This window comes from Ananas comosus, linkage group 24 (genome assembly GCF_001540865.1).
Source record: "Ananas comosus cultivar F153 linkage group 24, ASM154086v1, whole genome shotgun sequence".
Lineage (NCBI taxonomy): Eukaryota > Viridiplantae > Streptophyta > Magnoliopsida > Poales > Bromeliaceae > Ananas > Ananas comosus.
This window is the reverse complement of record NC_033644.1, coordinates 1,108,166-1,130,800: the sequence shown is the minus strand read 5'-3', so window position 1 is coordinate 1,130,800 and position 22,635 is coordinate 1,108,166. Positions and strand designations below refer to the sequence as shown.

Sequence of the window (22,635 nt, the reverse complement as noted above, 5' to 3'; positions counted from 1 at the left end):
TAAGCCTTTCTTTCAAATTTAAGGTCAATCGTTAAAATTTCATATTTAAACTTTAAGAATAACTGGTCGAAGAAGATGGAGAGGCATTATAAAAGATTGCTTCCTTTTCTTATTTACTCTTTTTTTTCTTCATAGAATTTGATTTTAAAAATTGAATACATGCATAGTTATGGATTTTACTAATTGTATCTTAAAGTTTAAAGGGAATATAGGACATCTACAAGCTCCTCTTCCTCCACACCAAGCCAATCTTCGTCTTCGACAGTGCCACCCCGCCCCTTACGCGCCACACCATAGCCTCCCACTGCCACCACCGCGACACTACCCACGCCAAGATCCATAAGACCACAGAGAAGCTCCTCCTCGCCTATATCTGCCTTCTTTGACCCCCGCCCCTTACTTTCGCTGTCATCTCGATGAGAGATGATGTGTGCTTTGATGGGTAGATTCTTATTAGTGTTCGGATTTGACTATTCAAGGCGAAGAGGCTCAAAGAATTGGCCGCAAAAATAAAGAAAGGTCGGGCGAAGAAAATGTAATATGGGTAGATTCTTATTAGTGTTCCGATTTTTTTTTATCTCTACTTCAGCTAGACTTTTATTCTTTTATGTTGATAAATACAATGAAGTGGATGATTTTGCTAAGAGATTGAGTTCATATTGGCCTAAAAAGAGTGCACAAATTTTTAATTTCTAGGTGAAGACGCAAGGACCCGAAGAAATTTGATAAATGGAACTGGATCCAATTAGAAATACATGAGCAGGTCAACACTGATTGTATTATATTGCTTCTTTTCCTATTTATTTTCCTATTGTATGCTTTAATTTGTGTAACTAATCTATCTATTTATACAACTCCTTTGTCCTCTTCACCAATCGCCATCATAATGCCTCCAATTCTATCGATGAGCTCCCATCAGTAGGAAAATTCTACTGATTGCAAGGAATGAGGGGAAGGAGTGCCGCCATGACCCCATGGCTGATGATCACGATACTGCTGTGCACTGCTTGCTAGAGCCCTCGCCATCATATCTGAAGCTCATTTCCTTCTCCCACTGGGTTTTCCACATGAGATCGACATTGTAAGTCACACACCTATCTCTTACTTCCCCTATTTTTTTCAATCACAATAAATAATCCATTTTGCAATTTTTATCCTCAGTTACCAGTTTCTTTGTCAATTCATGTATTTTCTCATTTTTTAAGCATTGTTTGCTTTTAAATTAATGTACGATTATTTAAGTTGGTAAATCTAGACATCTCTACTCAATTTTTCCCCTTTTGTCATCTGTAGCGGCAACTACAACGGCAGTGACGAGGGTACAATTAGGCAAAATCTGGTTGTTGTGAATGCAACCATTTGTAGGATAAATTTTTGTAATTTTTAATGTCTTAGAAGGTCTATTATTTGCTTTTTGGTTGTTTTTGACATGTTGTATCTCATGCCTACTAGATGGACCAATTTGAGCCTTATTGGTTTTTCGTAAACCAAATTTAAAATTAGAGTGAAAATTCAAATAGGCATGAGACTAATTGGATTGATAATAATGAAGTGCCTGAAAGGTCTTGAAAGGATTGGTTATTTTAGAAAGGTATTGCCTCCTCACTCTTCCAAATTATCTTAGCAGCTTTCTGATGCTTAAATTTCTTTATTTTTCATTCTTTGATAGTTTAATTGTTAAGTTCGGTGTCTTCAAAATTATTTGATATAATGCCTCAAAGAGTTTAGTGAGGCAGAAAAAAAAATAAACGATGTGGTTGCGATTCTTGGTAATATGAATGTCTTCTACTTTTTTCTTCTATACATAATTTTTACTACTTTTCATTAGTATTCATCTCGATTTTCTATACACAAGAGGATATGCAAGATAAGTGCAAAATCTTCATAATCCCATAATTTTCTTTGTAATTTGTAAGTCATTTTATTATCTTTATAACCCAATTTATGAACTATATTTTAGGAACTTAAAAGTATTGGTGTTATATATCGAGTAGTCCTATTGCATCTTCTCTAGGAATTGAGATGGCGATGTGGTAGTACCACCTGTATATTTTGACTATATTTTCAAGTACTTTTGTACAAGTTGATGGAAGGATTCAAATGCTAGCCCATCAAACATTAAAATTGATCAAAATTTCTCAGTGAGCACCAATAAAAACAAATCATTTTTTTTTCCTACCATATGCTCAATCCCCAGCAGGTAGGAAGTCTTAATCTTTATTTTATTGCTTTAACTGTCGTCTGAGACTGTATTATGATCCTTAACTAACCACATATTATTCTCCATTTACGTCAAATCAAATAATCTGTGTCGGGTTTTGTACATTAAGTCAGTCCTATTTGGTCTCTATTTATTATCCTTTTAAATTTGATTTTATAGTATTTTTCCCTTATTTTTTGGCTCTAGCATTGACTTCAAGTCAACATATGATAGCTCCAAATTTTGTATCCCATAAATGAAGAGCAATTGAAAAGTGAATAATATATAAGTACTATATAAATTTCAAATTTTGCTTAATTTAGAGTTTTTCTTATAATTCTTTTTGTTACTTTAGGCGTATTATATTTTTTTAGTTATTCTCGGCTTGATCTGTATATTTAAGATTATTTAATAAAGATGAATATATTTTATTTTTATCTTTACTGATAATTTATTATTTTTAAAATTTTACTTTAGTAGCATTTATCCGCTTCAATGTGTAGGTCACTTTATAATTGATTTTTAAGAGGAATTTGATTGGGGCCAGAAAAGAGAATAGGATAAATGAATCTCTTTATTTTATTAGCTAAATGTGAATTTGAGCTTCTTTAGTGTGCCCTTTAATATTTGTTATCCTTTTCTCGCATATTCCAAATGTTTCTTCATGATATTTATGTAACAATTTTTCTTCTTTCATAGTTCTTTCTTTTTTTCCGATTTCTTTTATTGTGTTTTGGTGAGTTGTAATTTCATTATAAAAGCCTCTAATATGTTTTTTATATTATTAAATTTAATCAATATGGTTATATTTTTTTTCTTCTTTACATTTATATTTATTTACTAAAATATTTCTACCCGCCGCATCGCGCGGGTTACTACACTAGTAATATTTTAATTCTCAACTGCTATGAAGATAAATTTTCTTATAGTTTTTTCTTTTTGAAATACTTCTTTTATTTTTACCAGCAGTAACTGTTGCTTCATCTTTAATTTCTTTGTTTATATTTTTTTTATTCATCGACTCCTTTTTTCATTATTTTTGGTTTTAAAATCTAATTCATTAAATTGAATTTGAATTATTAACTTCATAGGTCATATATATTTATTTAAATTTTGATATCAAAATATTTATCATCTATAAACTTATATTAATCCCTATGGGAGAGTCCACGTGTCAAATTTTGTTTAAGTTTGGTCTTATAGATATAGGGCCCACCTGATTATTATTATGGCCGTTGGATTCACCCTCAGCGTAACGACGGCATCATTTCATATACCATCTCTTCGTAACCCTTACCCTTACCCTTATCTAGACCTGGCAATATCGACCCATACCCGCGGGTTATCCGTAAATTTTCGGGTATGGGTACCAACTTTTTCAACCAAAAAAATTACGGATAAAACGGGTGGGTACCCATTAAGCTATGGGCATTGAGAGGCCGTCGAAGAGGGTGAAGAAACGGAGGGAGTGGGTAGAGAAGGAGAAGAGGAAGAAGAAGGAGGTGAGGGGTAGGTCTCGAAAGGGGCGAGGGAAGGGAACAAAGGGACGATGCTTCTACGGTCTCTGAATATGACATGGTTTGTGGAGATCGGCTCGATGCGCTGTACAACCTCATCAACGACGTCGCCACAGCGGAGATCTTGAAGGTGCAAAATTGGTAGTGGATCAGATATAGAGTCGGTGTAGGATGTAATCTTCCAACTAAACATTTCGAAATTTTATATGTCTCCAATCTATCAAGCATTCCAAATTTACCCTGAATTCTAACTTGAAACTATAACTTGATTTTTTTAATGACTAGAATTACTAACTATTCTTTTTTTTTTTTCCTTTCACTGTATTTTGTTTTCACACCTATACTAACTTTTCTGAAGAGAAGCTGTTCAAAACCAAAGATGATCTTGAGATAGTCTGGAGCAGAAATAGGCTCCAGCAGAGGATTCTTGAGATGGGATACAACTTGCTTTTGATGGTATGTTTATTTTATTTTATTTTATTTTTGTATTTGAAACAACTTCTCTACTTGAGAAAGAAAAACAAATTAAGGACTATCTCCATGTTCTAAGTTTCGAAAGCTGGAGGTCTAATTTGATTTAATTTTTACATGCCTATTAATAAAGGTTTTGATCAAAAAGAAGAATTGCAAACCTTTGAAGCTTAATTGAGATTTCCTAACTCTCAATCTTAACAATATAGTTTCTGAAAGTTCTGATTAACAAAACAACTTTGTTTACTTCTAATGATAATTTGAATTTGATTTATTTTTTGACAGTTCAAATCTGAATCAGTTCTCGACCATGTGCTTATAAGGGAAAAAACCAATTTGTTTACTTAGAAAAGGAAATTTTCTAAATTAGAGTAATTTCCATTGCCTTCCCAGAAGAAATAGAAGATTAATATCTATTTAGAGTACTATCAATGATAAGAACTTTCATATCAAATATTGTATGTAGATAATAGTTTTTCCCCTTCTTTTCTTCTGAAGTACTATATAGGCATCAATTTTCATTCTCTTCCATCTTTATCGATCTCTTGCTCTAGCTCAACACACTTGCTATTTCTATTCACCGTTATTGATCTCTTGATGCTCTTGGTGTTCGATGAAACGGCTTCTTTCAATGGTGAGCCAAAGATTTCTTATGAGCAATTTATCTTCATAACTCTATTTGTCCGCTATTTGAATATTTATAATCTATTTCAAATTCGCACTCAACCTAAATTTGATAAACATTAAATCAAAATCATCTAAAGATGCAATTTAGTAATGTAGTTCAATTAAAGAGAAAAATTAGGTGTTAATATTCATTATCTTATAAATTATGATGATTGTAAGGCTTCACATAATTTCCGAAAGGTGATGAATTTTCTGTAGTATCTTCTCATTGCTGTTTTCATTCCATTTATTTTGCTAAGGTTTATCTTTTAAATGTGCATTACATATTTATAATCCTATCATTTTATCTCATGTGTAATGTGAGTAGGAACCTCGATTAGTCTTGGTTGAAATGACAATGCAATCTTTACTTATTTGATCTCACAGGTCAATTTGTTTAATTTGAGTGCCTTTTACAAGTGATCTATTATACTTTGCTTTGAATTGTATAGAGCTTACTGTTGTTGTCTATATATAGAGTCTATGTCGTTGCTGAGTGCTTCCTACATTTTGCCCGCACCTTTTTCTCTTTTATTTATTAAATAAACAATAGTAATGAAGCCATCACCATCCTTTTTAGGGACTAATACATTGGTGGATTTAACATGTTGCATAACGAATTTCCGATGGAGATTTCTCTCTTCACTTCTAGCTGTTACCCAAGAAAAAGAAAGAAAATAATAATTTTCCCTACGCCATGTGTTTTTCATGATTTGTTCTATAGTAGAAGAACGAAAGCTTTTGTTGTGAAAGTTGCTTTCAAGTTTTGTTGAAATTTGTTGATCAGATATGTTGATTATGCTGAAAATCTTTAGTCTCTCTTTTTTTTTTAAAAAAAAAGTTACACATACATTTCATGTTTTTTTTTTTTTTATTTTATATTCTTTTGTTTTTAACTTTTTTATGTTGTTGTGAGATATTTTTTGATTTTTTTTGTTGACTGATCTCTTTGAACTCATCTTAGAGAAATTTGAGCCGGTTTACATTTTTATCTTTAGTCACTCTTTGAACTCATCTTGAACTCTAGCAGCTGCTTCTAGGAAAGCTTTCATATTTTTTTGTTACTTGCAGTTCATATTGTTATTTTTATGAACTGTAAGATAATATTTTAAGCACTCAAAATACATGCTTAAACATGTCGTTCTCTACTTATTTTTGAGAACATATTCCATTTCTTTTTTTTCTCATAAATAATTATTTCTTTTTTCCCGTTGATTAATTTTCTATTTTTGCTGTTCGAGATTAACGTATGACGCATATTTGGCGAGAAACATCTTGCTTAGCAGCATCAATACGATAAAAAAATAAAATAATTTGGTCAAAAAAACCTTATGTTTAGAGTTTACATACTTCAATTTTGCTTTTCTATGAGTTATCCCTTGCTTCCAAATGTGGTATTACAATGAATAAATTAAGTTATTTTTAGAAAAACGGGTTCCGGCTTTCTAGATGCTTTTAGATTATGTAGGATTCCACGATTATAAATTTTTGGCCTATTTATTGGTAAGTTGGTTGTCATTTGTAATATCTAAGTCCGAATCTTGCAACTATTGTTGTGGATGTTATGTTATTTTGTCCATGGAGATGATAGAATACGCTTTTTGGTATTTCTTCATTTTATGTCACATATATTATGATTTATATATTTCAGAATTCAACTCTTCCAAATTATATATTATTTTTTTACTCAAAAGTGCAATAATTATATTTATTCACGAATTATAGTAACACTACCTACCTGCCGCTTCTGTATATGATTTATTGTATGATCATTTTTTGAAATAGTAAGATTAGGTAAAAATAATCATGGATATTTATTTTTAGTTGTGATATTTTATTATTCACATATTTTTACTTCAACAATACCTACCCGTCGCATTGCGCGGGTTTCTACACCAGTATAATATAAATTTCGCTGTATACAATATTAATATTTATCACGTGTATGTAAGATTTTTTTTTTCCAATCAATTGGAAATATGTTTTCTAATTTTAATTTTTTAGTGGGCTTTTTTGGCAAATAGCCCCCTGATAAAATTTTATTTTAAAATTGGCCCTGTCAAAAATTTATTTGCAAAATGGCCCTGCTCCTGCCACGCAAGCGCCACGTCAGCGCCACTCGGGCGGGTCAGGAGTTTAAGTTGAACACGGTGAATGGTTCACCGTGTCCAATACAAATATCATATTGGATACGCTGAATCATTCACCGTGTCCAATACAAATATCCCCACTTAGCCAAAAATTGGCTAAGCCGAGTTAATTGTATTGGACACGGTGAAATTCACCGTGTCCAATACAACTACCTAGGATTTAGTCATTTTTTGGCTAAGGATGTAGTAGTATTGAACACGGTGAATGGTTCATCGTGTCCAATATAATATTTGTATTGGACACGGTGAATCATTCACCGTGTTCAACTTAAAGTCCTGCCCCGCCCGCGTGGCGCTGACGTGGCGCTTGCGTGGCAGGGGCAGGGCCATTTTTACAAATAAATTTTTGACAGGGTCAATTTTAAAATAAAATTTTGTGAAGGGGCTATTTGCAAAAAAACCCCTTTTTTAGTTAAAAAAATTATTTATGAGACAGTTTTTAAAAGGCCAATTTGCATAAAAAATCCACTTATTTTGGGCTTTTGCAAAATCGGGCCACCTTTTTCATTTTTGCAGATTCGGTCCGCTTTTTCAGCAAACTGACCAAAATACCCTTATTACTTTTTCTCTTTCCTCTTTCTCTCTCCTCTTCGTTCTCTCGTTTTTTTTTTTTTCCGCCGGAAAAAAAAAGCGAAGCCAGGCGGAGCAATTTTTTCTTCTCTTTTTCTTCTTCTTCTTCTTCTTCCTCCTGCTGGAGCACCCTTTTTTTTTCCCTCTTCTTCTTCTTCTTCTTCTTCTTCCTGTAAGAGCACGGGGCGCGCCAGGGCGACTTTCGGCCTCGCCAAGCAGCGTCCACCCGGCTACGTTCTGCAGGGAGGGGTTGGCACCAGCGACCGCGAGCGCCGCGGCGAGGGTGGGGGCGCGCGGGAGGCGAGCGGGGAGGTAGAGCGGGGTGTCACAGCTGGGGATGTCGCGCCGGTCGAGGGCGGCGGTCAAGCGCGCCACTCGGCGCTCCGCTCGGGCGGCGTCGACCGCCGTCGCGATCTCCGACGGCTGCTTCTTCATCTTCGTAATAGTGTAATGGTGCACGCGGGCCGGTGCATGCAGCGGCGGCGGGCGGGCACGCAGGCATGCTGCGGCTGCTTCTTCTTCGTAATAATGGTGTAATGGTGCACTATTACACCGTTAATGGTGTAATTACACCATAATTACACCATTAATGGTGTAATGGTGCACCATTACACCATTAATGGTGAAATTACACCATTAATGGTGTAACCATTACACAGTTAATGGTGTAATTACACCATTACACCATTAATGGTGTAATGGTGTAATTACACCATTAACGGTGCACGCGGCCTGCGGAGCGGAGCCACGGGTGGAGCTCCGGCGCCGCCTCAGTGAAGCCATGGCTTGCCGGCGCCGACGGTGGCGCCGCCGCAGTGAAGATGCCCACCGCTCCATGGATGACAGGCCCCCTCCTCCTCCCCTCCGACTATGTCCTCGACTTCTCCCAGAAGCAGAAGCTGAAGCAGAAGCAGAAACAGAAGCGGGGCGAAGGAGACACCTCCTCCCTCACCGCCACGGTCCGCGTCGGCCGTAGCCGCCACGCGATGCGCGGGATTGTCCGCCACCCCGCAGCATCCGCTCCTCTCCGGCACGCCGCCGCCCGCGGCGGCCGGGGACGGGCGGGGGACGACGGGTGGCGGCGCCGGAGGAGGCCTTGCGCGCGCCGGGGCGGGGGCGGGGAGGGACCTGGTGTTTGGAGGGAGAAGAGGCAAGGAACGCCCGCGGTGTCGATCCCTGCCGCGGCGGATCCGAGCGCGGCAAGCGGGGGAGGCGGCTTGCTTCCGGGGCGGGGAGAGGCCGCGGCGTGGCACGCGGCGGGGTAGACGAGGGCGCGGGCGTCGGCGCGCGAAGCTCTGCCGCGGCGATGGCGCCCCGAGCCGAGCTCTGCCGCGGACTCGGGGGCGCGTGCGGATGCACGGGGCCGGTGCACCAGCGGCTGGGCGCCTCGGGGTCGAGTGGAGGCGCGGGGGAGGTCTGGGTCGGCCGAGCTCGAGGGTCGGCCGCGTGCACGCCAATGCTCCCTCTCGTCGCCGTCGCCGCGGAGGGAGGCGCACGTCGACCCGGCGGCCTCGCGTGGGCGCTCGCTGTCCCGGTTGCTGGGTTCTTCATAATGGGTGTAATGGTGCACCATTACACCATTAATGGTGTAATTACACCATTAACGGTGCACGCGGCCGCCGGAGCGAGCGCCGGGTGGAGCTCCGCCCGGGCGCAACACGAGGAGGGGGGATGACGACGACGGCGGCGGCAGGATCTGCTGCTGCTGCTGGAAGAGGATGAGGGCGGCGGGGCCGGCGACGACGTCTTGGAGGAGCGGGCAGGGGAGGGCGAGGCCGGCGGAGACGGAGGCGAGGGAGGGGTTGACGGCGTGGAGCTCGTCTGGCTTGTGGGTGAAGAAGCAGACGCGGTGGGCGCAGCCGGTCTCGTCCTTGCAGAGGAAGGTGCGGTACTGGGCCGGGTGGAGCCAGGACTCAAACAGCCGGTCACGAGGAGGGAAGAAGAAGAAGAAGAAGAAGAAGAAGAAGAAGAAGAAAAGAAGAGGGAAAAAAAAAAGATGCTCCAGCAGGAGGAAGAAGAAGAAGAAAAAGAAAAAGAGAAGAAAAAATTGCTCTGCCTGGCCTTCGCTTTTTTTTTTCCGGCGGAAAAAAAAAAGAACGAGAGAACGAAGAGGAGAGAGAAAGAGAAAAGAGAAAAAGTAATAAGGGTATTTTGGTCAGTTTGCTGAAAAAGCGGACCGAATCTGCAAAAACGAAAAAGGTGGCCCGATTTTGCAAAAACGCAAAATAAGTGGATTTTTTATGCAAATTGGCCTTTTTAAAATTGGTAAATTTGATTAATTTTTACGCCCCAAAAAAAAGGGAAAAAAAGAAAATTATAAAACCTATTTTCTGTTTTTCTAACGGATCAAAAGCTAGGGTTTTACGCGTTCCCTCTTCTCTGTCTCTCTCTCTCTCTCTTTTCTCCGAAGAACCCTAAAACCCTACCCAGGGTTTCTTCCTCTCCACCTCCGAATCCCCCCTCCCTCCCCTCCCATGGCGTCATCCCTAAAGAGGAAAACCCTAGAAAACCCTAGCCACGAGCTCGTCCTTCCCCAGAAGACGCCGAAGGCGGCGGTGGCGGAGCCGTCGCCGTCGCCGTCGCCGTCGCCGCTCCGCATCGACGAGCCCGTCGCGTGCCTCCACGACGTCTCCTACCCCGAGGGCTACGTCCCGCCTCGCCCACCACGCGCAGCGGCGGCGGCGGCGGGAGGGGAGAGGACGAGGCCGGCGAAGGAGTTCCCCTTCGAGCTCGATCCGTTCCAATCCGAAGCCATCAAGTGCCTCGACAGTGGCGAATCCGTCATGGTGTGGTTTCTTACTATTTTTAATGTGAACTTTTGAGATTATGGTTTGAGTGTTTTTTTTAGGTTTTAAAGTCCTGTTGAAGTGTTGTTATTTGTTGTATCTCTTCAAAATTGGGAAAACACCAGTTTAAGTGTTAATAAAGATAGGTCTTTTTATTGTGCACAAAAAAATTCTCTTTTTGCGTGAATTCAGTTGTAAAAAGTTTACGTGATATATGGTTGCATTTCAAAAGAACATCTTTTTATTGCAACTTTGGTAGAATCATAATTAGTTGCAACATATGATTGGCCATTCCCTTCGATGTTTGTTGGATTGAGCTCATATCCTTTACTCATTTATATTGTTGATTGTTGATTGGGTATAAATATTTTATCCAAATACTTGTTTTTTTAGTTATTAATTCATCTTTGTTTTTGTTGAGGGGTCTTATAGATCAAAACTTGCTTTTTACTGATCAGCTTTTCTTGCTTTTCTAGTTTTTTCCTCATTAGCCTTTAATTGTGTTCTGGTGATCTTCAACCGAGTGATTGAATTTGGTCTTGTGAGGGTTTTTTTAGGTCTCGGCTCACACATCGGCAGGTAAGACGGTTGTTGCATTATATGCAATAGCTATGTCTTTGCGGGACCAACAACGTGTTATTTATACTTCTCCAATCAAGGCACTGAGCAATCAAAAGTACAGAGAATTCAAAGAGGAGTTCTCGGATGTCGGACTAATGACCGGGGATGTAACCATCGAGCCAAATGCCTCTTGTTTGGTATAATAATCTGATCATATTGTCCGCTGAATTGTTTACAAGCTGGGTCTCTTTTTTGCTTATGTACAGCTGAATGACTCGTAAATTGAATTTTAGGTCATGACCACTGAAATCTGGCGTAGTATGCAATACAAAGGATCAGAGATAATGCGAGAGGTGGCGTGGATCATATTTGACGAGGTGCACTACATGCGGGATAGGGAGAGGGGTGTTGTTTGGGAAGAAAGTATAGTAATGGCTCCTAAGAATTCCCGATTTGTATTTCTCTCGGCTACAGTTCCCAATGCTAAGGAGTTTGCTGATTGGGTTGCGAAGGTTCTTCCTGAGTCCTTTGTTTATTGATTCTTATGTTAAAATCTTTTTCTAATATATCCTAGCGCTCCTTTTTTATGCTTACCATCTTACTGGTCAGTATACTTTTATAGTAAAAGTGCGATCTTTATTGAATTCAGGTACATCAGCAACCTTGCCACATAGTTTATACCGACTATCGACCTACACCACTTCAGCATTACATTTTCCCTTGTGGGGGTGATGGCTTATACTTGGTAGTGGACGAGAAGGGGAAATTTAGAGAGGACAGTTTTCAAAAAGCTCTAAATGCTCTTGTTCCCGCGGGTGAAGGAGATAAGAAGAGGCAGAACGGGAAATGGCAGAAGGGAATATTGGCTGGTAAACCTAGCGAAGAGAGCGACATATTTAAAATGGTGAAGATGATAATCCAACGCCAATATGATCCAGTGATACTTTTCAGCTTTAGCAAAAGGGAATGCGAATTTCTTGCAATGCAGGTGAGCCTTATTCCATCAGTTTATTATTTATTTATTTTTTTTCATAATTACTGTTGTAGTCGCAATTCAAGAAGAAATTCAATGATTGAAAATCATGTGTTGTGTTATGACAAAAATGAACTTCTAGTATCTGTTCGGCCTGGCTTCTTTAACAGATTCTCCTTAAAAACCAGGAATTTAGATAATGAAATATGCTTTGTTGGTAAGAAGCTGAGAGGAGATTTTAAACGAGCTTATATATGATATGTTAGCATATCTTATTGTTATTCAATTGTACATGACTGGTCCAGAAGCTCTTTTTTTGGGTCTTGACCTTTAATTTTGAACTTTTGACTCTAATCTGTTGCATTTGGATAAAAATGGAATTATTTAGCCTTTCTGTTTTTGTTTTTAAGATGGCAAAAATGGACTTAAATGAAGAGGATGAAAAAGTGAATATTGAGACAATTTTCTGGAGTGCAATGGATTTGCTTTCTGATGATGACAAGAAACTTCCCCAGGTAAGATGTAGTTCTGTGGTTAAGTAGATATTCTCTGATGGATAAATCTTCCTTTTGTACATTTCTAGCAAGATTGAGTACTGGTTTTTTATACACAAAACCTTTCTTGTATAAGGCATGCATATTTGATTACCCTTGTTTGTTGTCTTCATCTTGTCATTTACCTTGGGGGATTTCACAAACTTTGTTGTGATTTTAATAACTTCATTTTAAATTCATATTTATGTATAAACTATACTATGTTGTATTGATGCAAACCGAGAGGTTGCCAAAATTGAATTTTCAAGTTTACTTTTGTTTAAAGGTAAAACTAGGTTCAATTTATCAATTTCGATGAACTTTAAGCAAGGAAGCAAAAATTTCAGCAAGACAAATTAGAATCGAATCGAAGTAATACTAAGATGATGATAAACCTTCAATATATGAGATAATAACAACCAACTGAAAATACATATACTAGTTCCAAAAGGTAAATTCGGCTTTATCGGACTTAAAGCTTTAGGTTTGGTTGTTTGGCAAATATGGTTGGTAATGGTGGAAGGCTAGATTAAAAGGGGATAATAGGATATCAAGAGATAGGAGATACAAAAAGTGCACCGTTCACACGATTGCGGGGGATCCACGATCGACGAGGAGGGCGGTACACCACGGGTAGAACTTCGGCAACGGGGAAGAAGACGATGAGGCAGTGACTCGGAAGAAGAGGAGGGGTAGAAGTAGAAGCCGATCTTGCCACGAGGAAGAAGTGACAACAATCAAGTTGAGGAAGAAGACGATCTCGGCGCGAGGAAGAAGCGTCGATGATCACACCGGGAAGTAGAACACCAAGGATAAAGAGTGAGAGTAGAATTTTCTATTCATCCAAATATATCCCCTTAAGGTCTCAAGAACCATGTATTTATAGTGTTGAGAGTCCTATGATAATAAATTATTGCCTTTTCGTTTTCAACACAACACGGTCACCCAAGAGTCATGCATTGAAAACGAAGCAAATTTGGGAATTTCAAAGGTCTTTGTTTTTGGGGAATTCCAAAGGTCTTCTTGGGATTGTTTTTTTTTTTGTTTATGGGAGAAAAGGGTTTGGGTTAGCCAAATCAACTAAAACCAAATGATTTAAGTCCGAATCAAACACGAACCTACAAAATAAAAGAAAATTACATTTGAAAATAAAAAGAGATTTATTTGCTGCATCATGTATCAAATTGAGAACATAACTATTATGTAGACTATACTATAAACTCGTATTAATAACTATACTTCAGACTATACATAAAACTCATATTGGTAACTACACATAAACTCATATCTTGTCAGAAAAAAAATAAGTGAAATTTATATAGACAAAATCCTAGTCTAATACAACTCTAAGCAGGAAGAGTTTAGGTTATCAACTCTAGGTTTGTTGGCATTGAGAACATAAGCTGAAAATGCAATCATTGAGGTAGGTAGACAACTCTACTAACCAACTGGTCCTATATATCTTGTTCTTGTATTTCCATTGTTATCATCATAGTAACTGATTTTGAGAGACTAGATCGACCTCTTGATGATGAACCTTTTAGCTTACAAAAGCCTCTTTTCAACTAAAGAATTCGGTATTTTACTATATAAACAAGCTCCTTGCACTGGCTATCTTTCTTGTTAACTCAAAAGGAAACGAGAAATCATACCTAAAGTGTATATTCTTGCTAATTATACTGAAAGGTGCTGGAGGTTATCACTGGAGTGTCATGACATGCTACTGAGCTAGCTGAGATTATGCTATTTCTTAAATGTAGATTATAATTAGCTATATGGTATTTGCTAGAACAGCCTGTGAGTAGGAGGGCGCCCCCTCCCCCCCTTATCCTTCTCCTCCTCTTTTTTTGGGTTTCAAAGGTTTGCCGTTTGTTTTAGCTGTAAATTAATTGTCCTTGTTATGTGTTTCCTGTTTGGCAGGTTTCAAATATGCTGCCCTTGCTAAAACGTGGAATAGGTGTTCACCATTCTGGTCTACTTCCTATCCTAAAGGAAGTGATTGAGATATTATTCCAAGAGGGCCTCATCAAGGTTCGTATAAATAATATTTTTTTATTTATTTTCCCTTTCATTTATTAGCCTCGTTGCTGAGGTTTGAAAAACTTCCTGTTTAGTGTTTGTTTGCCACAGAAACTTTCAGTATTGGTTTGAACATGCCTGCAAAGACTGTTGTATTTACCAATGTACGTAAATTTGATGGGGATAAATTCAGATGGATATCAAGTGGAGAGTACATTCAGATGAGTGGGCGTGCTGGCCGTAGGGGTATCGATCAGCGCGGCATTTGCATTTTGATGGTGGATGAGAAAATGGAGCCATCGACTGCAAAAATGATGCTTAAAGGAAGTGCTGATTCTTTGAACAGGTACCAATTTTGAGCTGCTCATATAGTTTGAGTTTTTGGTGTGTGCTGTTTAGTTATTTTGTCTCTCTTTTTTCTATTTTAGTAATGTTATTTCGGAAATACGACCTTTTTGAAGTTTACATGTGAAGTTTTAGTATGATGATCTGACCAAAATGAATTTCTGTGATATTTACAGGAAAAAGTAGTTTACAGCATTCTATTTTTGTTGGATATTCAAAGCCATTTCGACTTGCTGATACAGATAAATCCACTAGAGTAGTACGTAAAGTCGATTGATGTATGAATGCTGATAGGGGAATGAGCTCAAAATTTTGGAATTATTTTAAATATTGTACGAGCTAGTGGAGCTCAAAATTATATTGAACATTTTTCTACACTAGATGGTTTGGAATCTTTTAATGCTTATACCATTTTGTTTCCAGTGCTTTCCACCTAAGTTACAACATGCTGTTGAATCAAATGCGATGTGAGGATGGTGATCCCGAAAAACTTCTCCGTCATTCTTTTTACCAATTTCAAGCTGATCGGGCCCTTCCTGATCTAGAGGTTTGTTGATGCTAAATATGGCTAATTTGATTCATCAAATACATGATTTGTCATTCTACAAGTCAATGGAAATTATGTTTGAAATTCCCACGATCTATTTGAATGGTCGGGTTCACGTATATAGTCTTACTATGCCGCCTTGATCCGGTCTGACCAATTGCCAGCCCTACCTAGCATCTTAATTTGTTCCCTGATCCATTTTAATGCCTTATTTCCTGTAGAAAAAAGTCAAGGAATTGGAGATGGAGAGAGATTCAATGGTTATCGAAGAGGAGGATAGTCTTAAGGACTATTATGATCTCTTGCAACAGTACAAGAGCTTAAAGAAAGATGTGCATGACATAGTCTTTTCGCCAAAGTACTGTTTGCCCTTCTTGCAGCCTGGAAGACTTGTGCGTATCCTGTACCCTAGTGATGATAATGCCCCATGCTTCTCCCCCGAGGACCAAACTACCTGGGGAGTAATAATTAACTTTGAGAGGGTGAAAGGCCAAGGTGAAGGTAAGAATGTTGTTGAAGTTTGTTTGGGGTACTTGTACTCTGTAGGGATTTTTGCCCTTGTCTCCCCAAAAATACCTATATTTGTGCTTACACTCCTTAAAAGAAAGGCATGCACATAAAATGTGTATTTTGAGAGGTATATATATATATAGAGCTAGGCTGCTATATTATCGGTAGCACGGCGGCTTCCGTGCTATCAAGTTGTTTTCAATGATGCGGCTTCCAAATCAACTAGTGGCTGCACTCTAAGGTTTAAAGTGCCGTGGCACGGGGGCGTGCCGCTGTCTGCCTGGCACGGTACGGCACCCGCACGCTTCCATGCCGACACATGGTACGCTTGCGTGCCGATGGATACGCATGACCTCTTACTGGCATGCTTTGACACGGACTTATTTTAGTTTTTCTGGTTTCAATAAACTCCTATAATATTATTTTAAAAGATTTAATCAAATAATTATGAATATTTGCTATGCATAGCTTACTATACTCATCAATTAATATACATGTAAGTTTTTTTGTATGTAAAGTACAACTATACCTGATGCAGAATAGAAATTTTTACAGGTTAGAATTTTTAAAATGCAAAGACATCTTTTTTTTCTTTTTTCTTTTGACCATATTATAGTCTTTATTTTATAAAATACAAAAAAATAATTTTAAAATTATTTTAAAAAATTATTTTTTAAAAAATTAGTAGATCTATCAAAAAAATTAAGCGATAAATTATATGACAAATAAATTAAATAAATTTAAGTATCAATTGATTTAATTTAGCTTTTAATTTTATCAGTATTTTCAATCTTCTAACGCAAAAATAAAATTTTATGTTTGATGTGCCTTAAAATTTGTTTATTGAGTTCGATTTTGTTTCCCTAATTTGGCAAAAGTTTCGCGGCGCGACAAATTTTGATAAAATAATTTGTGAAGAAAAAATGGATGTTTGTGGTGGAAGCGGAGTGATTGGGTTTGTAAATTAAAAATTTGCCCTATATTGATAAACAAAAAAAAAATTATAATTTTTTTGACTTGCTTAACAAATAGATCTTCGATTTGCAATATTTTTTGGGGGTTGTAGGGTACCCAGAATGCTTCGGGTACCCCAAAAAAGAAAACAAAAAGAAAAAAACAAAAAGAAAAAAAAATAAAAAAATTGAACAGTGCTGGCACGACACTGTGCCGCGGCGCGCATCGCCGTGCCGCTCTGTCTCGTGCGGCACGTAGGGGTGGAAACGAGCCGAGCCCGAGCGAGTTTGCCTCAGCTCAAATTCGGCTTGAAATTAATTTCGAGCCTAAATTTATGCTCAAGCTCGGCTTGAAATTAATTCGAGCCGAGCTCGAGCGAGCCTAATTTCGAGTCGAGCGAGCTCGAGCCCTAAGCGAGCCGCTTGACATTCTCAACATCGTACGATTAATAGTTTAATTTGTATAGAACATTATTACAATTTGGATACAAAATATATCTAATAGTTCAAGCATACCAAAATAATATACAGTGAAATTACGGTATTATAAATATGTAAGAAGAATAATTTACGGAGTTGAATATCTAATTTTTCAGCTTCGCCATGTCTTCTGCTTCCGCTTCAATTTTTAAATATAATTCTTTCAATCTATAGCGTCAGAAAATAAATAAATTATCTAGACAAACATATAGATAACATCTAATTATATATAACTGACAAATCAACAATTTATGTAAACAATAATTTTTTACCGGCATCAAAAAGTATTATGTATAATTTCTCAGCCACGACAATTAATGCATAAGGTAGGCACCAGCGGGCGCGTACTGTCACTTGAGTAACTGGGGGGCCTTCAGGTTTGACCGCTTGAGAAGAGGAGAGAAGACGAGAGAGAGAGAGATTAGGAGATTTAAGCTTTTGTAAAAAAGAAAAAGATGGGAGATAAGAGAGTTAAATTAGTAAAATTTTATTTCTTTGCTTGGCAAAAAAATGTTGGTTTTTGTTCTTACAATGGGCCACAGTAAATTATTGGCTCAATTTTAACTAAAGCGTAGTTACTCACGTTAGCCTACACACACACACTATACATTATAAAACGTATATACTATATATATATATATATAATATTATATATATATATATAATATACTATAGTATATTCGAGCTTTTCGAGCCTATATTTTGAGCGGCCGAGTATACTCAGCTCGGCTTGCTTGAAATGAATTTCGAGCTTTTTTTTTTTTTTTTTTTGTTCAAGCTCGGCTCATCTAATTTCGAGCGAGCTCGAAGGCGACCGCCGAATATGAGCCGAAAACGCGAGGCGAATGCGAGCCGGCTCGCTCGTTTGCCTGCCCTAGCGGCACGGCCCTGTGTGCCGCGGCACGGAGGGGGGGTTCAAGACCCCCTGTACCGTGTCCCTTTCTTGGTAGCATAGTACGTGCGGTGCGGCACGGCCGGCACTGTAATCCTTGGCTGCACTATTAAAAGTATTTGGAAACTAAATTTCATAATTTTTCGACATTATCTGGCTAGTGATCGAAATGTCTCAAAATTGACAATTTAATAGTCAATGTGATGCGTTTGTGAATTTAACGGTGTAAAATAATTCAAATATGATGAAATTTTTATAGAAATTTTTTTCGCTATTTAGAGTAAGAGCAGTATCCCTGATTTTAAATTTAAGTCTTTTATGATTTTATCATCATTTTTTATGAGATTTTTATTTTCAGCCGTTCATTTTTAAACTACTCGTTTGATAGTTAAATGATGTCAAAAGATTATAAAATTTAGTTTTAAAATACTTTCAATAGTGTAGATCAAGTTTAATAGAGTAGATCATCAATTTGGAAGCCGCATCATCGACAACAACTTGGTAGCACGGAGGCCTCTGTGCTATTGTGCTACCAATAGTATAGCAGCCGGACTAATATATATATATATATATATATATATATATATATATATATATATATATGTGTGTGTGTGTGTGTGTGTGTGTGTGTGTGTGTGTGTAAAAGTAGCTGTTTTTTGCCCTGTGTTTGTTTCAATGTTATGTTTTTCATAGATTTTGAATTCTTTTTCATTATGTGACAGATAGAAGGCCAGAAGAAAGTAATTATACGGTTGATATCCTCACAAGATGTTCTGTGGATAAAGAAGTTGGTGTGAAGAAAGCAACGAAGATTGTTCCTGTAAATGAGCATGGAGAACCTCTTGTGGTTTCATTACCTCTTTCCCAGGTACTTTTTATTTTGGTCGCCTTTAGTATTTAGAATTAATCACAAATTTGCTCCTTGAACCTCATACCATCTTTATAGTTTGTCGTCAAAGTTGATATTCTGAGAGCAAATTCCAAACCAGGGTCAAACTTCAAGAATTAAATTGTTATGAGTTGAAACTATTCCACCAAAATTGAAATTGGGTCAAACTTCAGAGCTGAATTGGCCAAATTGAAACTTTCAGGGTAAAATTGGAGTAGTGGTAGAGCTTTTGGGACTAATTTTCCAGTTATCTTGTTTTTACTGTTCTGTCGAAATCCGCATCTTCAATCTTAATCAAGAGCATAAATATTACCATTTGTTGGAGATTGCTTTTTCATACAATAACCTAACTTCATACCATCCATACAGGTTGACAACCTAAGCAGTATCCGTCTATTCATTCCAAAGGATCTTTTGCCATTAGAAGCTCGAGAGAATACTCTCAAAAAGGTTTCGGAGGTGCTTTCTAGGTTTGCTAAAGATGGCATTCCTCTCTTGGATCCTGAAGAGGATATGAAAGTGAGCAAAACCTTCCATCTTTTATCCCTTGTTGACATGTTCTATTTTATTTTATTGTCCTTAACAGCTTGTTTACTACTCAGGTGCAATCTAATTCATTTAAAAAAGCTGCGAGACGAATAGAAGCTCTTGAGAGCTTATTTGATAGGCATGAGATGCGGAACTCCCCACTTATTAAAGAGAAGCTGAAAGTTCTGCATGCTAAGCAGGAATTGTCAGCTAGAATTAAATCTATAAAAAAAACAATGCGATCTTCCACAGCATTAGCCTTCAAAGATGAGCTCAAGGCGCGGAAACGGGTTCTCCGTAGGCTGGGGTAAGTAATTTTAACCTTTGATCCATTCATGTATGCTGGATGCTTGTTATATAATTGTAAGCAGATAAGTTTTCTTAAAGATTAATAAACAGATGACTGTAATGCAGGAAAGCCCCTGTACATATATATACACGCCATTTTCACATTGCCCCCTTAGTTAAAAATCATAGTATACGAGTCTCATTTATAGGTTTCATAATGTTGATGCTTACATGTATATCCCCTCAAGAGTGCAGTTCTTTTACAAAAGTGCACTAAAGCTAGAAAGTGCTCCAATTGATCAGGGAAAGGAAGTTTTGTATAAGAAAATATTTCAAAGAGGGGTGTCTTTGCAAGTACAAAGTTATAAATCCAGGTATTTAGGTTTTATGAAGGGCATATATGAAATATCAGAGTTTGTGGGGTTATATATGTAAATTGATATGAATGGATACTTTTGCCAATGTATATACGTAGGGGGTGTTTTGTGCATATTGGTCATTTGGAATTTGTAATTTACAATATTATGACATTTACAAGACGAAATTAACTATCGTCCTTTCTGTTGATTCCTATTTGACAATTGCTCAATATTCAATCTTTTAGATATATTACAAGTGAGGATGTCGTAGAGTTGAAGGGAAAAGTGGCATGCGAGATAAGCACCGCCGATGAGTTAACATTGACAGAGCTTATGTTCAGCGGCGCACTGAAGGATGTAACAGTCGAGGAGATGGTGGCTCTTCTTTCATGCTTTGTTTGGCAGGAGAAGCTTCAGGATGCCCAGAAGCCGAGGGAGGAGCTTGATTTGCTGTTCTCTCAATTGCAGGATACAGCGAGAAGGGTTGCTAATATTCAGCTCGAATGCAAGGTACAGAAATTATTTTTGTCATTTTATTTTCTCGCATCTTGTTCAAATGAATATTCAGCTACTGAAGTTCAACTTATTCTGATTTTAGTTGTGTGCTTAATACTCAACATGTCGGCAAATTTAGTTTCTTAGGATGATCTGAGAATGACTAACCTAATCTCTTTTACCTCACTATTTTCTTACCTTCTAACAGGTTCAAATTGATGTGGAGAACTTTGTTAATTCTTTCCGTCCGGACATCATGGAAGCTGTTTATTCATGGGCGAAAGGATCCAAGTTCTATGAGATAATGGAGATCACCCCAGTATTCGAAGGTAGCTTAATCAGAGCTATCAGAAGGTTGGAGGAAGTTCTCCAACAGCTAATTTTGGCATCAAAATCCATTGGGGAGACTCAGTTAGAATCTAAGTTCGAAGAAGCTGTTTCTAAGATCAAGAGAGATATCGTTTTCGCCGCTTCTCTGTATTTATAGTTTGGGCGCCATTTTGGTGGATTCTGCTACCGCACCGTCCGAGTGGAAATTGCAGCTGCAGAAAAGAGGGATTCAAATTCTTTATACACAACGCAGGCGGGGGACAAGTAATCGCAATGTGGAAGATCCACCACAATTAACTTTATTGATTTGCCATTTTCTCCCGTACCTTATTGATAATTTTGGTAAAGAAAGAAAATCTGTAACGGCTTTGCATGTTTCTCAGATGCTTCTTAGGTAGGAATGCGAGAGTATAGTGATTGTAATTCTTTGTTTTTTTCTCTTTTCCAAAGAAAAAGATGTAGTAAGAACAATATATTTATGCCGGAAATTTGTAATGTTAGTTACAAGGTAATATATGTGGCGGCAAAAACCGTACGGAGCAATGCAATCTAAATCCTCGTGGTGAAGGCTTTTGAAACAGATTCTCTACTTCCAAAACCAGCATCTGATAGCTTGGCAATATGGAATTCTTGTTTCGGCATAAAGCTTAAATGAGCTTCTCTCGACCCTAAAGGTAAGCTTCGACTGGAGCCAACACCCTTCTTTCGTTTCAGTTTCGTTAACCTTTCAGCTTTAGATGTGATATCTTTACCTGCTGTTGCAATGCCACAGTATATCGAATAATTGTCACGTTTCGACCGATCATACAATCGAACAAGCATATATGTTCTTTGTAGGACAGTTTTATCTCCTTCAATTATTGTTTCCAGTAGCTTCTTTGTCTGGCGTCCATTTGTCTTAATTATATGTCGTCTTTACTTTATTAGCTCTTTTCAACCATGGTCCCTGTTTAGACCTCGTAAGTACGGTTATCGTTGTCCTAATTATGCAGTGTAACAACTAATAATAGCGCACATAGTACTAACACCTACTTTGCGGTCGCCTTTAATTAGTTCGTCTGTCGGAGATCGAATGCAGGTGGTTAACATGAAATTTTCAATGCTAGAATTCTACAATGTGTTTATGTTGATTGTTCAGCAGCCAACTGCTTGATGCTTCTTTTTTGTTTTTTGTTTTTGTTGTGTTTAGAAGTTTGTACTGTTTCACATGTGCTTTCCTTGTAATAATAAGCATTAGTACTGAAAAAGTTACAACTAATTGTGCATGAATGTTGTGAGGAAACTGCTTATCTTAATTTGCTTGCTAAAGTAGTAGACAATGTGGTTGTGTTGATGGCTCAACTGCCAACTTTTTGGGACTAATTTTTCATTCTGATTGTTAATTTCTATTCTTTCACATGGGGGTTTGTCTCCTCTTTTTTTTCTTGTCCTGTTTTTTTCTTCTTTTTCACAAACACTAGTAAACAATTTAGCTAATTAATTGTGGAGTAATGCTGTGAGGAACATTGCACATATCCTGATTTTCATACTAAATTCTATGATGTTCTTTGTGTGCTCGGATTGTGTGTATGAA

General features: G+C 37.9%; 1 protein-coding gene across 4 annotated transcripts; it reads left to right on the top strand.

The window, feature by feature from the left end:
* On the top strand, nucleotides 1-21,919 carry LOC109728831 (DExH-box ATP-dependent RNA helicase DExH9). Of its 4 annotated transcripts, none has more exons than XM_020259366.1 (16): nucleotides 1-519; nucleotides 697-763; nucleotides 920-1,081; nucleotides 10,918-11,118; nucleotides 11,215-11,433; nucleotides 11,571-11,909; nucleotides 12,305-12,409; nucleotides 14,348-14,458; nucleotides 14,542-14,792; nucleotides 15,215-15,338; nucleotides 15,560-15,839; nucleotides 18,896-19,041; nucleotides 19,432-19,581; nucleotides 19,665-19,897; nucleotides 20,483-20,747; nucleotides 20,941-21,919. In XM_020259366.1, the coding sequence occupies exons 4-16, from the start codon at nucleotides 10,972-10,974 to the stop codon at nucleotides 21,217-21,219; spliced, it is 2,649 nt and encodes an 882-aa protein (XP_020114955.1). In that variant the 5' UTR covers nucleotides 1-519; nucleotides 697-763; nucleotides 920-1,081; nucleotides 10,918-10,971; the 3' UTR covers nucleotides 21,220-21,919. The 4 variants fall into 4 exon arrangements, with proteins under 4 accessions (XP_020114955.1, XP_020114956.1, XP_020114954.1 ...); XM_020259367.1 differs by having other exon boundaries at nucleotides 1-535; XM_020259365.1 differs by lacking the exons at nucleotides 1-519; nucleotides 697-763 and having other exon boundaries at nucleotides 794-1,081.